At 53.5% G+C, this 17,704-nt stretch overlaps 1 protein-coding gene and 1 long non-coding RNA gene across 3 annotated transcripts; one reads left to right on the forward strand and one right to left on the reverse strand.

Annotated features, from left to right (window-relative positions):
- The first annotated feature begins 6,831 nt into the window (after positions 1 to 6,831).
- PRR18 (proline rich 18) lies at positions 6,832 to 8,070 on the forward strand. Of its 2 annotated transcripts, XM_082475799.1 has the most exons (3): positions 6,832 to 6,977; positions 7,075 to 7,372; positions 7,406 to 8,070. In XM_082475799.1, the coding sequence occupies exons 2-3, from the start codon at positions 7,106 to 7,108 to the stop codon at positions 7,928 to 7,930; spliced, it is 792 nt and encodes a 263-aa protein (XP_082331925.1). In that variant the 5' UTR covers positions 6,832 to 6,977; positions 7,075 to 7,105; the 3' UTR covers positions 7,931 to 8,070. The 2 variants fall into 2 exon arrangements, with proteins under 2 accessions (XP_082331925.1, XP_082331924.1); XM_082475798.1 differs by having other exon boundaries at positions 7,075 to 8,070.
- Positions 8,071 to 9,303: 1,233 nt separating this feature from the next.
- On the reverse strand, positions 9,304 to 15,374 carry LOC309667403. Its single transcript, XR_014267755.1, has 2 exons — positions 12,293 to 15,374; positions 9,304 to 11,858 (listed from the first exon to the last, which is right to left on the reverse strand). It is a non-coding gene; the product is annotated as an uncharacterized lncRNA (long non-coding RNA).
- Positions 15,375 to 17,704: the final 2,330 nt, after the last annotated feature.

Consider the following 17,704-nt stretch of genomic DNA (forward strand, 5'->3'; position numbering starts at 1 on the left):
GAAGTGCGGACCAGTCTCGTTACTCGCAGAATCCCTCGTCAGACTACTTCCGGCAGCCCTTCAGCGGGGGGGGGGGTCCCCTTGGGAGGGGACCTGTCGTGGTCGGGGGTCCAAATCCACAGCAGGATCGTCCCCAGAGCGGCCCTCACCTCCGGGTCCCCGCTGGCCCCGCGGCCGGCCGGCTCCGTGACCTTCACCAAGACTGCCCGCAGCTTGGCCACCGTTTGGAGGACAGCGTGTCTCGGGCATGGGTGGCCCTCCCACGTCTGGCTATTCGAGCTTGGGCAAGGTGCTTACCTCTGTCAGCTTCCACTTCCTCATCTCAAGAAAGCGTCTAAAAACGGGGTTCTACCGGTGTTCGCCTGGCAGGACGGCCGGGAGGAATAAAGGAGTGAGCAGTGCCTGGCAGCGGCGTTCCGTAGACGGACCATTAGCAAAGCCTGCGGGCATCTGTTGGAAAGGCTGCTTTACACTCATCTCTGCGAGCCTCTGGGACACAGCGCATTGTACCCGAGGGGCCCCAGAGTGACCCTCAGGACTGCGGGAGGGGGTGCCCAGCCCCACAGGCCCGAGGGCGTCAGAATCGCCGTGTAGGAGCTTCCGCGGGAGGCGGTGCCAAGGGTGTCCTGCTGGAAATGGTGGCGATGACAGGGCTTCGGGGCGTCAGTGGCTGGCGTCCAGTCAGGAACTGGGCTGGGAGATGACGGGCCCGTGTGGCAGTGTCCACAGAGGACCCGTGCGGCGTCCGGGAGAAGGACCCGCCCCGGAGTCGGGGTGGGGCAGCGCGAAGAAACGGCTGCTCCTCCTGTTCGCAGATCCTTCATCTTCTCTATCCCGAGACTCGTGTGACCCAGGAAGACGGGGACTTCGCTCTGTTCTTCTCTTCCAATGGTAATTAAGCCATCTCTTGACTTATGAACTAGCCGTGAAAACATCTGCAAGGTCATTTAAAATCACGGTCTGCTACAAAGCCACTTTAAGGCTGTCGTTGCACCTGCAGTGCTGGATTGGGGGTACAGGACACGCACGCGAGTCGCGGCCCACGTGGGACTGTCTGCGTTAAAGAGCGCCGTCCTCAGTGGCCTTCTCGCCATCCTTAATTTAGGCACTTTTCTTTCAAGTGAATTATTTAAGGAACAACTTAACAACGAGATGCTTTTGTGGGGTGAGGAAGCACATCACGCCACCTGCCTCTCGTGGAGACTGTCTAGGGCTTGTATTTAACGTGTCATGGGATGCGTGGAGGCGAGCAGGGGTGCAGTCACACAGAAGGGTTCCGCCCTGAGAAAGCACACTCACCTGCGGGTAATGTGGGCGGCGAGGCCCCGGCGAGGCACACCTGCCCAGGTGACAAAAGCGGTGCCTCCACAGGGCCGCTCGGACCGCTGCTTTTCTGTCCTCCACCCTGATTTCTTTCACTCCACCAGGACTGCAGCCACCTAACTCCACTTCTCCAGGTTAGTTTCCCGGAAGCATCCGCTGGCCCGGGGTTTCTAAGAAAGCGTTCATCAGCACACACGTTCCGAGCACAGGATAAATAAGACTTACAGCTCCTGCTTCTCCCTGCCCTATGGGAAGACTCTTAAGTACATTTCATACATCTAAAAACCTGAGCTTTGCAAGAAAAAGGGGTAATATAAACTGAAGGCGTATCATTTTTAATAGTACAGCTTGTGACTTTTCTTCCTGTATGATCTCATGTTTTTACTTGCTTCTCTTTTTTCCAGGTTGTTACAAGAAGGAACCAAGTATTAAGTTTTGCTTTCAAAGAGGAGGACATGATGATGGTCGGCGACATCGGAGGGGGGTTCCTTGTGCCGCCTGGCAGGCAGAGTAGCAGTTCTCAGTGTGGCCCAGGCCAGCGACATGCCTGGGCGTCCCGGAGACCCTTTCAGGGTCCACGTTGGTAATTACCCCAAGACACTGCACTGTTCACTGTACCGTGAGTGCACAGCGGAGTCACGAGGCTGTGGGTGTGCGATCGCACAGGGATGGAGCACAGAGCCCGCCACTCATCTCTGACTTGTTTGTTTTAGAAAATATTATTTTCATTAAATGTATTAGTAAATATTTTGTTTTAAGTCTCGGTTTAAATTCTTTTTTTTTTTTAATCCTTAAGCCAACTATTTTTTAAAATTATTATTAATTAAGTTATTTTTGGCTGCGTTGGGTCTTCGTTGCTGCGCGTGGGCTTTCTTCACTTGTGGCGAGCGGGTATTACTCTTCGTTGCAGTCTAGGCGCGCGGGCTTCGGTAGTTGTGGCACACGGGCTTAGCTGCTCCGCGGCATGTGGGATCTTCCCAGACCAGGGCTCGAACCCGTGTTCCCTGCATTGCCAGGCGGATTCTCAACCACTGCGCCACCAGGGAAGCCCCTCGGTTTAAATTCTTAACAAGGTTAACATCAGTAGATAGAGGCCACAGAACAGAAGCTCTTTGGGTCCTGAGAGTGTAAAGGGGTCTTGAGACCCACTGGCGCTGAGTGGCGAGCGTGCTTTGGGCTCTCACTCCCTGGACAGGTCTCGCCCCCGCCATGCTGTGGGGCTACTTGGGTAAACCTTGGTTTCTTCATCTGTAAAATGCAAGTGTTCCTGAGTCTTCTCTCATAAGACTCTCAAGAGGTTTCAATGCAGTAATCTAGATAAAGCGGATTATTATCTTAATGATGGGAAAAAAGAAAGACTAAAGCAAATAATATTTGAACAATTTCCTAAATGTTTTCTACTCGCGAAGGCTTTCACAGTAACAGACCAGTGTCACAAGGAGAAATGGAGGTGTTTTCCAGTTATTGGCCAAATTCTCTCTATGTCTCAGTAATAAAATAGGATTTTTAAAACTAGAATGAGCTTTCCATGTTTTAAAATTCAGATTTAGTTTTAGTTCTAGATGTTGGATCTAGAACATTTACTTCTCGCTCTATTAAGTAAAATGCTTTGAATCAAAATATAGAAATGGGAAGAGGGTGTAACTGGAAAAATAAGATTGATTTATTTTCCTTTTTGAAATTTTTCTGAACATTGAAGTATATGCCTTAGTAGAACCAAGAACCTAAAAAGTTAATGAGGAAAATGAAACATTTCTTGAAATGATGGCTCATTTCCTGGTATTATGGTGCGATCACTGGCTGTAGTTTAATCACCTGGTAACTCCGTGGTGATGACCAGTTGATCACAACATGTCTGTGTGATAAACAGCACATGTCCGTTTTGGATGTATCTGTGGGGTCCAGGTGTGAAGTGGGAGCATGTCTACAGCCCTTATTTGCAGAGCGGGGTCATCGTACCACAGCCTCCATAATTTTCAGTTCAGTTTCAAACCTGTGGACCAGTAACCCTCTATAATTTTACTTGGGCCTGGATATACTCTTCTTGGTATTTTATTTTAATGATTGAAATATTTTCTGCATTTACTTTACTCATCCTGGAAATATTTTAAAGGGTTGTTACAGTGAAAAGTCTTTGTCCACACACTGACTCTGCTACAATAGTAGGAGAAAAAATTATCATTAATTTCCAAACGGTGGAAAAGTATTGTCATAGTTTATTTGAAATTTGAAAATAGAATAAATGGGGGCTTCCCTGGTGGCGCAGTGGTTGAGAGTCTGCCTGCCAGTGCAGGGGACACGGGTTCGAGCCCTGGTCTGGGAGGATCCCACATGCCGCGGAGCGGCTGGGCCCGTGAGCCACAATTACTGAGCCTGCGCGTCTGGAGCCTGTGCTCCGCAACAAGAGAGGCCGTGATAGTCAGAGGCCCGCGCACCGCGATGAAGAGTGGCCCCCGCTTGCTGCAGCCAGAGGAAGCCCTCGCGCAGAAACGAAGACCCAACACAGCCATAAATAAATTAATTAATAAAAAAAAAAAAAAAAAAAAAGAAAATAGAATAAATGTAATCTGAAAATTAAATATCATAAGTAAAAAATGTGGACAGTTCAAATACATATATTTGATTTTTCCTTTCAAATTAACCAGCTTATTTGAAATAGTAAATTTCATATCCTCGAGGTGAAATGTAATCATCGTGTATTTTGGAGATCAACTTTTGTACTCTGGTGATCCCAGAAACATGTTTGTGAAACTGATAAGCTTTTCACAGTATTCTAGTGCTAAGTTTTACTATTTAATATATAAACAGTTTATCCCCAATGTTGTGTTCTGGGCTTGTTATGCAAAATCCTATGTAGATTACAAATTAAATTGGACTATATTTCTTGACTAATCCCTTTTCCATCTGAACGTAAGTCTGGCAATCTTCTCCTGGTGTGACTTGCCTTACTGGTAACTGTCACCGGCTAGCAACTCAACCAAACAGAATGTGTAAATAGATTCTTTAACAGCCAGCTGCCCGTGACAGCGCCGAGACCCGTGCTGTCTTCCCAGGCTCCCTCCCAGGCCCTTGCTGGGGCTTCTAGTCTCTAATTTTCGAGGGGCTGGAGGTTTCAGGTAGAAGAGGTCGCTGGCAGGGACCAGGGATGCTGTCATTTGGGTGCTTTAGCAGAGTCTGCGGGCCGGAGTCCCTTCAGAAGTGCTAACTCCCCTGTGGTTCCTGGGACAGCAGACCAGCCGCCACGAGGCACGGGAGCTCCTCTTCCCCCACGGGTGGGGGGGACGATGGGGCCTTCAGCGGGGAGGGGGCAGAGGAGTGCCCTTCCAACTTGGGTGGGTGACGGGGGGCGGCCACTCAGCAGTTACCCTCCCGCCTCAGAGGCCTGGCAGGTTGCAGCCTCCCAAGTCCCCAAGCTTCTGGGCTGGGACAAGATATGGGGGGACTGGGAGAATCCCAGTGACCAGTCTGGTCGGATGTGCCGGGCAAACTGAGGACTCTCACCTTCTCTTGGGGGAAAGTGCCCAGTCTCTGCTGGTGTGGGTGGTGGAGGCTACTTACCCCCATCGCCCCTGCCCAAAGACTGTCCTTCTCTTCTATAGTGGGATGGCTCAGACGCGGCTCTGGAACCCCACTGCTGGGACTGAGGCTCGTGTCCATCCCGTTGGAGCCGTGTGTTGTTGGGAGGTGTTTCCGCACCTAAGCCCCCATTTTCTAGTAGATTGGAGATAGTCAGGGGGGTAGGGGTCAGGAGAGTGCCTGCCACGTAGCACGTCAATCACATCCCTTAGCTGTTACGAGATGCCAATCCACACTCACCTCTGATCCTCACCCTTCAACTGTCATTACTTCTGAAGCATCCTAAGAATTAGGAAATCGGAAGGAGAGAAACCCAGTCGCGGATACAGTTACAGCTTTGGAACTGCTGGGGTCCCTACTCAAATCGCTGGGCATCCAGCTCCCGCTGGGCTGTGCCCGCAGAAGTGGTACCATAGCCCCCTCCTCGTCCTCCCGCCTTCAGTCCCCCCGCCTTCACTGGCTTCACCTCATCTCCTGCCCTCCGTGCTCCTGGCAGGAGTGTCCACCTGCTGCCACGGCTAACATACCTAGTCCACACCCACCCAGAAATACCTGGAATAAAATGCATATGTGATTTCGGGACCTACGACACAGACATCTTATGACCTAAACGGTCTCAAACGTATTCTCCCAGGGCTATGGGAGGAGACAGGTTGCCTTGAGGCCCTGGTGGAGAAGGGGAGAAGGTCCGTGAGTGAAAGGACAGCAGGGAGCCGTGTCTGGAAGCTGTGTTTGCATATTTTATGGAGAGGAGGTAAACGGGGCGGGGGGGCGGGTAGTTTTGAGGGTTCTGGTGGAGATGATGGGGCCTAAACCTACCCCCGCCCCCAGCCGTCATGAGAAATGTTTCTGGCCACCTATCAAGTTTCCTTCTTGCTGTGCCTGACCCAGTGGGGACACGTGAGAGTAGGCAGGGGGGAAAGTGGCCAGTGCCCTCGTGGCCACCGACCGCAGGGAGGTGCCGGTGCCACAACAGGAGCGTGCAGAGAGCTGGGCGGGGCCGCTGGGGCCCTTGGTCACATACGAGTTTACCCACATTTGAATGCTCTTACCTAAGCTGGGGCCACACCCCATACAACCTACTTACGTTCTGGGTTAGCCCAGAAAAGCATATCCTATGGAAAATGTTTTTTGCAGATCTAAACAACTGACAGTTCTCCATAAGTAATGCAGGGACTGCTTGTATGAAACTTTGACTTTATGACGTATTGCTCTGTAATTATTCACTGAATTATTCATGTATTCAACAAACGTTTGAATATCGTAGGAGTGTTTTCGTGTCTCTACCACTAGAATCCAAGTTGACAGTGAAGCTGTCTCATTCATTCTGAACCACTGTTGCAGCAATAAATACTCTCCTTTGCTCACAGGAATCACTCCTGAAAAGAACTTAATGTCTGGCATTTCCTATATCATGATTTAACTGAAACTGGCCTATTTTGCCGAAAACTAGGTTTTTAATTTTAAAATGACTGTCTTTCAGCAGTGGCATCATCCTATAAAAACAAAAGCAAGACGATTCCCTGAAATGTCTTTTCCCCACCTCTGAGCTCCAGCCAGCTTTCTCCTCCGACACCGGACTGCGAGGCCGGCCCGGCCAGAGGTACCACCCGCCGCCGCCGCCGCCGCCTTGCCCACCATCTTAAAGGCACCGAGAGGCTGCTCAGGATTTTCTCTCCAACGTGCAAGGACTCCGCCTAGGGCTTAGGACACGCCTGGTTCTCCCCGCCTCTGGTGGATTAAAACTAGCCCCTGGCGGTGGAAGGCCAGCTGGGGAGCCTCGCCCGGTCCAGTCGCTCGTGACACCAGCCGGGCGCAGCGGCTCCTCGCCCCGCCGCGTCCTCGGCCACCGCGCTCGGCTCCTCCTCCCGCCGGCGCGTCTGGCTCGGCGTGGCCCGGGCGGCCGGTGCAGTGCCCGCTGTGCCGGGCGAGGAGACCCGAGTCGGGGCAGCGCCCCCGGCCCCGGAAGGGAGGGAGGAAGGAAGGAGAGAAGGAAGGAGGGAGGGGTGCCGTGGCGTGAAGCCCTGGGTGTGGGCGCCGGGACGTGAGGAAGCCGGAGATGCTGCGGCCGGACCGAGGTGGGTGCGGAGCGAGGACGAGGGCCCGACCCCGGCCACCCACGGGGAGGGCGCCGGGCCCCGCGCACCGAGACTAAAGCCGCCCCTCTCCTTCCAGGGCGCTGACGACCCGCCGGCCGGGCAGCACCATGCCGTTCCCGCCCCTGCCGCCGCCGCCGCCCACTCCGGCCCCGGGGGTCCCCGCCGCGCGCCCGCCGCCCCGGAAGCCGGCCGCCCCCCGCAAGGCGGCCGTGCCCGCCTGCGCCCCGCCGGGGCCCTTGCCGCCCGCCGCGGCCGCGGAGAAGAAGAGGCGGCCCCCCGAGCGACCCCCGGTGCTGCTGTCCAGCTCCTGGCCCTCCGCCACCCTGAAGAGGCCGCCGGCCCGCCGCGCCCCCGGCCCGGCCTCCCCGCGCGCCCCGCCGCCGGCCGCGCCCGGCCGCCCGCGCGCTCCGGCCCCGTGCGCGCCCCGGCCGGCCGGCTCCGGCGACGGCCCCGCGGGGGCCGCCACCTCCGGGGCCGGGCCCGACGCCGCCCTGCGCTTCTCCCTGAGCCTCACGCCCGAGGCCGTGCTGGTCATCCAGCGGCGCCACCTGGAGAAGCAGCTGCTGGCGCGGCCCCGTCGGGCGGCGCCCGCGCCCTCGGCCGACGCCGGGCGCCCGCTCGCCCCCTGCCCCCGGGCCCGGGCCGCAGGCCTCGGCCGCCGCCCGCCCCTGCCCGGCGCCCCGCTGCTGCCCGGCGGCCTGCAGGGCCCCGACCCCGGCCCGCGGCCCGCGGACCTGCGGCCGCTGCTCAAGGTGTCGCTGCTCAACGAGCGGCACAAGTACGACGACGTGGAGTACGAGGAGGAGGCCGCGGCCGCCGACGAGGGCCTGGTGCGCAAGTGCACCGAGTGGCTGCGCGGCGTGGAGTCGGCGGCCGCCGCGCGCGACCGGGCGGGGCCCCTGGACGCGCTGCCGCACCTGAGCTCGCTGTGACCGCGCCCCGGGGACACTCGGCCTCGCTGACGCCCCCGCGCCCCTCCCGGGAGCCGAGGGGCCCCCGCGGGACACGGCCCGCCTCGCCGACCCCGCGGCCCACCTGCCGCACGCCGGGGTCTGCGGGCCTGCCTTCTGCACCTGCGGGCCTCTTCCACGCCCCAGGTGTCCTCGGGGCTCGTGGGGTGGGGCGGGGGGTGAGCGGGGGTGAAGGTGCCTGTCAGCTCCCACTCCTAAGGTTCGCGTAGGTCCCGGAGACCCTCCGCGGGGCGCGGGCCCCTGTCTGTGGGTGTCGCTCTGCGGGTGCGCGACGCCAGGTGCCCTGGTCCGAGCAGTGGGTGACAGCCACGTGTGGGTGCGGGGCGAACCAGGAGGGTGGCCGTCTGGTGCAGAGCTGGACACGGTGCTGCGCTTAGGATTTTGTTTCTCCTGAGTAGAAACATGTCCCGGGGACTGGAAGGTCTGGGGGCTCAAGTGAACCGAACTTCCCAACGGGAAGGGGGAGGCTAGTGACCGCCAGGAAGGTCCGCCTGGAGAGTGGGCGCTGTGCCGGGCACAGTGCTCTGCGGTCACAACACTGACTCGTGGGGGCTTTCGAGCCCACGTACACACTTACACACGCACACTCACACATGCTTACCCTCACACACACGCACTCAGCTCTCACACTCACTCGTGCTCTCACGCACACTTAGACACCTCACACTCATGCTCCTACGTGCACACATGCTCACACGTCCTCACACTGGTTCACATACATGCTCTTGCCCGCAATGCTCTCTCCACTCACAAACCTCACGCGCGCGCGCACACAAGACTTTCTGAAGCACAGCTGCGGGAATTGTTTTCAGCGTCTGGGGTAAGGTGTGAGCCAGAGCGAGGCTCGGCTTCTGCAAAATGCATCCTCTGTACTTGAAGGGCTGCTCACAAATGTCTTTTGTGCTACAGAAAGGAAGGGTAGCCAGAGGAAGGGGGCAAAGTGCAGAGCTGGACCCAGACGCAGGACAAGATGTGCCGGGCCAGAGAGCCACTTGTTTAGGGAGAAAGTGGGGAGTGCAGGGCAGATGTGTGTGTTTTCAGTATTTTTAATCACTGTGTGAAAATCAGTGACATGGTGGCTTTGTACAGTTGTATACAGTGATTTGAGAAAAGGAAATTATTTGAACAAAGGGTAAGACTCCGCTGCCTTTCAGGAGTCATACCCTTCCCCACTAACTCCAGGCTGATTTCTAGATTTTTTTTTCCATGCATCTATTTCACTCGAAGGTTGAGAAGGGGGGGAAATGTTATAATCAGATAAAGCTGGTTAGAGAAGAGTGTAATGTATTACCTCAATTTTGGACTTATTTTGTAAAAGTTAATAACTAGCTTAATGTTTATCTCAGACTTTAATGTGTCAAGTCGATTATATTTACATTGAAGCTTTACATTTTTAAAAGCCAGTTTGTATTTTTCTTGTGGAGATCTCTGCTCTAATCTCGCTCTCTCATGCCAGGCACAAATCTAGGTAGACACGGAGCATCTAATTTTGTGGGAGCTAGATCAGCCGCCAGATGAGATGCAAAACCAAATACCCCATCCACTGAATAGCTTGCCTCCTGTTTGAATGCACAGAGCTAGACTGTCTTTTATTTTAAATGAGTGTATTACTACCAGAGAGGCAAAGTCAGCAATCGTTTGGAGGTGAAATTAAGACACGTGTCTCGTGAATGCTCCGGGCGCCCCCGGTGGCGTCTGCAGAGCTGGGTCCTGGGGGAGAAACGAAAGCTCGTTCTGGACATCAACCAGCAGGTTGAGAGTGAACTGTGAGATCAAGGTGGGCAGAGTCGTAACTTGGTCTCATTTGCACTTAGTGCAAATACCGGTGATTAAGAGGCCCAGGGTTCTGCCCATCGTGACAATAACATTTTAAAGACTTTCCTAAAGGAATTGATGTTTGCAGAGCGTCTTTCTGCGTCTGCCCGTGTGTGTCTGGGTCCTGCTGCTGGTCATGCGTGGTCTCTGTGCCCCTGTGTTATCCTTTGTTTCCCTCTCCTCATCCTACCCCCTTCTCTGGGCTCCTAGCCCCATCTCGCTCTTAACCGGCCGCGGTAAGACACCACGCACATTTTTCTCCCTTGTGACGTCGGGTAGAGTTGTGTGCCTTGTTCTTCACTTTAAAAGCAGATGTGTGGAACATTTAGATTACGCTGGTTGACGACCCTCAGTAAAAAGTGAGAAAGGTTCTACACCTGACACGTCATGTCTGTTCATGTTGTAACTGATGTTTTGAGGATGTTTTCTAAGTCACTGCGCTGCAGCTTCTTAATGCTTAAATAAAGGAGAAATTTGATGACTGTATTTCTTTTTAGGAGGATATTAAACAGTGGTCAGGAAGAGATCTCCGAGGTATTTAGAGGTCTTCTGAGGGAATTCCCTGGCGGTCCAGTGGTTAGGACTCGGCGCTTTCACTGCCGAGGGTGAAGGTTCGATCCCTGGTCAGGGAACTAAGATCCCACAAGCTGCGCAGCGAGGCCAAATAAATAAATAAATAAATAAAGTTCATCTGAGATGGTCTCTCCGTGGTGCTGCCCCACCTGGGGCTCTGGAATTTCCAGGGGTTGGCAAAGGGTCATCGGCCTTAATTACTGCCAGCAGTGACCAGGATTTTAATAATTCTAATGCTAGTCAAAGAGTATTGTAATAAGGTTGGCAACAGTACTTAACCTCCTGTTGTGTCACCGACCCCCCCCCCCCATGAAAGCTATATTCAAATATACTCCTAAGAATATGTTGCAGAGCGTCTTGCTGGAAAGCAGATGCGTCTTTTCCGGAAATAGCAGATGCCGGAAATCAGAAACTTCAGTTTTGTGGTTTCACGAGAAATGATACAATTCTGTGGAAGGAAGGTGGTGATCTGTGGGGTCTGGTTATATTAAACTGACTCTGAAATTGTAATTTTGTACCTTTGATGTTAGCATGGAAATTTCCGCCAACTGTGAAATGAGCAGTAAAAACACTTGCGTGTTAATAGACGTGCACACAAATGCCTTGTCACCAGTGAGGTGCCCAGAGTGGCCTGGTTCAGACCAGCATTGCCTTTGTCCAGATGCTGACCGGGGAAGAGGGCTGCCGTTCCCGTGGCCTGGCATGGTGGCCCTGTGCTCAGCTTAGAGACTGAGCGCCTCCCCAGTGTGGTCCAGGAGAATGTTCATTTGGAGGTTAAAGGTGGCCCAAGGAGCCTTCCAGCCTGCTGTTCTTTGTCAGCCATCTCTCATTACATTTCTGTGTCTCCATCTCTTAAGTGTTATGGGGATAAGAGGACACGGTGGACCCTGGGAAGGATTATGCTGAGGTGTGTGTGAAGCATTTGGGACCACACGGTACGTCCCCAGCTCAAGGTCAGCTGTAATTACTACTTCAAAGAATCTTTACTCGCCAAAAACATGATTCTTTGGCACTTATGTGTGCAAAATCAAAACCCTCCCTGGCTACAGTATTCTGAGATTTTTCTCTCTAACCATTTAATGCACATGTGTGGCGAGGGCTAAAGATTTATTTCCCTGAGGAGTTTAAAATAAAAACCTGTCTTGTGGTTCCCCTCCTTATTTCAGACTTATTTCAAGCTGAACACAAAATTTAGCTCTGAGCTTCCTGGTAGCAAAGGCAAAATTTAAAGTAGTGAGCTGTTAATTTCCATATCTAATAACAAGACACACTAACACATTACAAGAGACAAACGTTTTCTTAGAGAAAACTATTTCTGTGTTATGTATATATTTGTATTACATACAATATGGTAGACCGAATCCTTAAATGCAGTTTCCAGAAGATGCATAAATGTTCTTCATATTACTCTTAGTTCTTAATGAAAGCCAATGGGATAATTCAGTTGCATCCTCTCTCATGTTGGGCCATCCCACCTGATGGAGGTGGATTATATGGAAACCTGCAAAAAAAAAATAATAGAGAATCTTTAGGAAGTAGTTTTAGATCTGCTTAACTCTTTAGCAACAACTAGCCTAAAACACCAGAAAATTGTCTGCAAATCAGTTCCCAAGCTTTTTGGTCTCAAGACCAAAACTTTTAAACATATTATGCTTGAAAGTTATTGAAGGAGGCCAAAGAGCTTAAATCTATGTAGATTATATTTCTATCAATACTTCTTGTATGAGAAATACAAGCCAAGACCCTAGAAGAATCTGGGGACCCTCAGAAGCCCCTGGAGCCCGCTTTGAGAACCACTCGTTTCCACCATGTATATCATCAGTTCCTGCTGCCTGTCATCCCTGCGGGGGGTGGAGGCCTACGTCTGAAACCCTGGGGAAGCATTAGAAGACACAGACCACCCAGACCCCATCTAGACGTCCTAATTCAGCAGACCTCAGGCGGGGCCGGCTCAGACAGCAGGACCAGCTTCGGGGCAGCTCGGGGCCCAGCAGCCTCAGACGGCAGCTCTCGTGGGCTCTTGCTCCAGCAGAAGGGGACCCGGCAGCCGCGTGGCCTGCAGGGACCACCGTGGGCGACTTCAGGCCGACTGCGTGGCGCCACCACTGCCGCAGCCCTTCCGCGTTCTGAAACCCACGTGCGGTGTTAGATTCCCTCTGCCTGACGTGGCCGCAGTGCGCTCTGCCTGGTGGAGACGCACGGGAGTAGACAGAGCCGGGCCTTGCAGCCTCTGCGGATTCCCGGAGGGGCCTCCCCACGTGCCCCACGTGGAGCCTCTGCAAGTAGGAGGCTCGAGGTGCAGCGCCGGCTGCAAGGACACAGCAGCCTTCTCTCTCTCTGCAGATGTAGAAAATGAGTCCTAGAGGGGAAAGCAGCTCACACCAGCACCTGTACCACCACCCAGTCGTAGAGCTGACCTCATACCCAGGTCTCCGGATTCAACTTCTTAACCTTCACACAGAGGGTCTAGTGAGTGTGGAGGGCACGTGGGCGAGCGTCGGGAGGACCCTCACACGATACCCCTTCCAGGACCCTCCCTCGGTGGGTTTTGGGAATCTTGAATTTTCCATGGAGCATAGATTTAAAACCTTTTATAGACAAAGATCACACCAGAAATCAACAAAGTAGGACACTAACAATAGAGAAAACTTACAGAGCCCTAAGTTGGTTCTTTTTAAAGATTAGTTAAAATGAGGGACTTCCCTGGCAGTCCAGTGATTTAGACGCCGAGCTCCACAGCAGGGGACGCGGGTTCGAACCCTGGTCCAGGAACTAAGATCCTGCATGCCGTGCAGCGTGACCACAAAAAAAAAAAAAAAAAAAAAAAAGCACAAATTGCCAAGATCAGAAATAAGAGGAGGGATTTAACTGCAATCCCACAGATTTTAAAAGGGCAGTCAAACCGGGAGACAGAAGGAGTCCTGCCTTCCCACCCACCGCCCACAGTGCTGGTCAGAGCAGGCGCTAGCCAAGGTGTTCTCTTAGTGTTTATTAGTGTTGGGTGTTTATTTTAGAAAACGTTCCTTTCCAAGGTCAATGTCTAGTTTGCCAAACAGTAAAAACAGCTGATATTTGCAAGTCTGAGGCATAAATGTTTATTTTACATTGTGATTCATTTGGATGCAAGGAGGATTTTGCTTGTTTCCTTAAGCAAAAGATTAAACAGAAAGCCTCCAACATACAGTCACAAATACGCTGGAAAATATAACTTCCCTTTTGCAGGGAGAGCCTGGTTTGCGGGCCACATCATTCACAGTGTGGGGCCTCTCCTGTGCCCTGGGCATTCCCCCTGTCTTCCCCGGGGCCGCCCGGGCTCACTCTTCCCCCACAGCAGGCTGTGCTCTGTCGAGCGGCTGGGTTTAGTCTCTGCCCTGGTCCCTGGGGCTGTGCATCTGCCTGCCTGCAGCCCTGTTTTGCCTTTTTATTGAATCAGTAACAACACTAGCCTTCATTTCAGCGCTCTTACATTCATCACCAATTTGGATGAAACTCTTTGGCCAATTTTCTAGACAAAAGGGGCACCTGTGATGTGTCCCAAGCACTCAGGTATGAGTGGCAGCAACCAAACTGTGGCCAGTGCCCCACGGGTGCTGGGGCGGCAGAGGGGGGTGTGCCCGCCCCGCCCCCCGGCTGCTGTGCCCCACGCCCACAGGGAAGCACCCAGGGAAGTCTGCCCGGGACGCCTCCTGACCTGGACTCTGTAGTTTCACGAGTTAGTTTCACTCTGTAGTTTCACGAGTCGGGGGGGGGGGGGGCACACCCTCCCAGTTATGATGCTTGTGAGGTGTTACAGTCACCTGAGACCCTCGGGTGTGTCACACAGCGGAGGGGTTGGGATGGGGTGACGTGGGCTCCAGGCCAAAAACATGAAAACCTTCTCCCAGGGACTTGCTGAAAAGGCGCTCTTAGAAGAAACCAACTTTCTGGGTGAAAGAGAAAGCAGACCCTGAGGGAGACTCAGTGACCCTGAGGGTCTCTGTGTCCAGGTGTCACACGGTGATGCCGGTGGGCTGGCAGCACTGAGCCCAGTGCCTGGCCCATCCCTGGTCCCCACGTTCTCAGTGACCTCTTCGGTCACTGCCTTCCTGGCTTCGCCCTCTGGACCAGGGCGATGGGAGCTCCGGCCAGGGGACCAGGCCTGGCACATGGTGACGTGGTGCTCGCCTTCATTGGGCACAGACCCCTGAACATGACCCCGCTGACCGCAGCGCCGCACCAGCAGAGAAGGCCCAGCCAGAGAGGTCTGGAACAATCTCTGAGTGGGGGGGACAGGCCTTCCAACAAAGGGCTCACTCATGACCAAGCACAGCCAGTACCCACTGCTGTGCTGTCTCGGGGCCTGCAGAGAAACACCACGGGTGATGGGAGGGCCAACGACAGACAATCAGATGATTTCATCCTTGTTATAAAGCACAGCTGTCCTGGGCAGACTGGCCGGCGGGCGCCCACCGCCCCACGGTCGAAGCCACGTTAAGGAGATTGTTTCACCCGCGTTTCTCACTTTCCGTCTCCACAGAAGGCGTCTGAAAGTCAGGGGTACCTTTTCGAGGACGCCTGTCTGTTCTCAGAGCCGAGTAGCTCCTGGCAGAAATTACACCCGCTCTTCCACTAACAACAGAATATTTGACCAAATTTTAGAAAAAATGCCCTCAAATGTTAAATATGCAGCACAAAGAGAAGGGACCCCTCGTGGGTAGAAAGGGAAGACGAACAGACGTCCGGACAAAAACGGAGTTGTGATTACATGAGTGAGTGATGCTTCGCCATTTGTGGTCTTCTAGCTGCACTGACCTTTGTTCTAGAATCACCAGTAGATCCTCGTTAGGAAAGTAAATGAGCTGGGAAATGGCCGGAGTCGGCCTGGTGTACGCTGCCCCGCCCCGCCCCGGCACTGAGCTAAGCGTGCACGCGCTTACTGTCAGTGGCGTGAAGATTCTAGCTCCGCCCTAAAACGCAGATAAGTCTACATACAGCTGTGCGTGCAAGGCCAACAGGAGGTGGCCCGTTTGCTCCAGGACAAGCGGTGGGATTTTTTTCTCCCGGTGCGGTGGCGGGGGGTAGGGGGTGGGGGGTAACATGATGCACCTGAGGAGGTGGAGGGTGGGCGGAGCGGGAGGACCGGGAGAGAGGGGAGGCAGGATCCGGGCAGCGGGGTCCACTGTCGCTGTCGTGTCTGCCAGCCCTGCAGCAGGGGCAGGAGAAAGCCGGTGAGCAGGGAGGGGGTGGGCCCACCAGGGGCGGGCTTTGTAATGCGCCCAGGGGTCCCCGTGGCCCACCCTCCTGGGCAGTGCACAGGCCAAGCCCCCTCCAAAACCTCCCTCGTGCTCATCCTCCGGGTCCGAGCAAACCCTCCAAAGCTTAAGACGGTTCTGATTCCTCTCTACGGAAAGCACCCTCAGTGTCTGTTTTTAAGGAAACACACCCAAATCAGTACCATGACATCATTGTTCAAACATACATTTGAGCGTAAGACATGTTTGGGGGCCCCATTCACGGGAGGGGCGTGAACAGAAGCTCCGTGCACGCCTGCTGGCGGGCTGCCCGCCTTGGACATGTGTTCCAAGCACATGTGTTCAGATGCTGGCCCACTGGCCGGGGTGACTGGTATGTCCCGGGCGGCCTTTCCTTCTACACAACAGCACAGTGAGGCTGGCTGTGCCTCAGAGCCCCGACTGTCCGTTAGCTCTGAAGAACCATGAACATCCCCCACGGAACCGCAGAGAAGGAAGGGCTTGTTCGCTCAGCTGGGGCCGCAGAGCCCACTGTTTCCAGAACGTGACTGCTGACTCTGGTCGGTATCGTTGCTCGTTCAAGAGATCAGGAGCCCCGGGCTCAGTACCGTGGTTGCCCACCCAGGGCACGTGCCACCGTGATGTGCTGGTGCTACCAGGGGCACACCCAGGGGTCTTTGGGGGACCTTGAACGGGTCACGCAGATTTACTCCTGGCACCGCTGAGCTGTGAGTGGCGTGCTCTAGTGGGTTATGCTGGCCTGGCTCATGTTCATTTCCCGGTGGTGCTGGAAGGACCCAGAAGCTGTCCCACGTACCGCCTGCAATCCCAGATACGTGATGGAGACAGCAATTCCCCCACGTCAACTGAACAGCAGGCATCGCACGGGAGGGTGATTCAGTCACAGCTTGCTTTATCAGATTTTTAAAAATTATAAAATTACACATGCTGATCGTGACCAAAGATACCAGATGCTTAAAGAAAAAGTTAGGAGTCCGTGTCCCCAGGATGAACCCAGACTGTGTTCCTTCCAGCTTTCTCCACTCGACCTCAGGTTTGCTGTTATCTCTGCCGCTGGGGATACTACACTGCGCATTTTGCAAAATTAAAAAAACTGAAGACAGATGAAATTATGTGTTTTTCTTTTTTAAAAAAAGCTTATTAAAAATATTCATCTGATATTAGAAAAAAAGACTCCCCCATTTGCCCATCAAAAGACTTTGATGGTTACAGGTGTGACTCAAAGGGGCCCCGGGACCCAGCCATGAGTCACCAAAACCCTAGGCAAACGTGCTGGTGGTTGTCAAGGTCTCAGCCACTGGGATGCAAACTGCCAGGACAGCGGGCTGTTGGAACAGCTGCCCTGGCCGTACTTCCCTGGGGACCTCATCCGCACCTGTCGGAGGAGATGGAGGGGAATGCAGTTGCGCCATCACCACACCCACCAACTCCGGGCTTTCCAGGGACGTTCTGCTTCACTGAGATTCTTCCCCCACGTCGACTTTACTTCCGGTTGGGAGAAATCGAGGGCCACTGCCCAGGTCAGGCATCTTTCATTTTTCTCCCTCCTCTTGTCTCCTCTGCCGGCTGGAAGGATCCAGAAGGCCCCGAAGTACTCCTCCATAGTAGCCTCTTCCAGCTCATTGCAAATAAATAAGGGACGCTTCAGTGCACAGTAAACACAAAGGGAGGAAATGATCGCCCTTATTCAGAATTCTCTCTGTGTCTTGGTCAAATAATAATATCTTAAAATAACAAAACCACAATAAAGAATGAGCCCAGGGCAGAGTACATACCTGAGCTTGTGGATTAAAGCCACCATGGAAACGATCGTAAACAGGAAAACCTCTCCCAAGGTCTCCACCGTCCCGACTTCTCAAGAAGTTGGTTTTATTTGTATATCAACTAATTGGACTGCAGAACCCTCTTCATTTGGCTTTTCCTTTCTCAAAAAACTTAGTATCTTATAAAAGCTTACGATCAAGTACACAGTTTATAATTTACAGTGAACAGAAATACTAGATTTCCCCGCATAGCTATGCAATATTAAAATCAAAAAAATAAAAGATCAGTTGGGAGCAAAGAAGAAGGGAAGGCTCCCCGTGATCGCGTGATC

The sequence above is a fragment of the Balaenoptera physalus genome, assembly GCF_965194825.1.
Source record: "Balaenoptera physalus genome assembly, chromosome: 9".
Taxonomy (NCBI): Eukaryota; Metazoa; Chordata; class Mammalia; order Artiodactyla; family Balaenopteridae; genus Balaenoptera; species Balaenoptera physalus.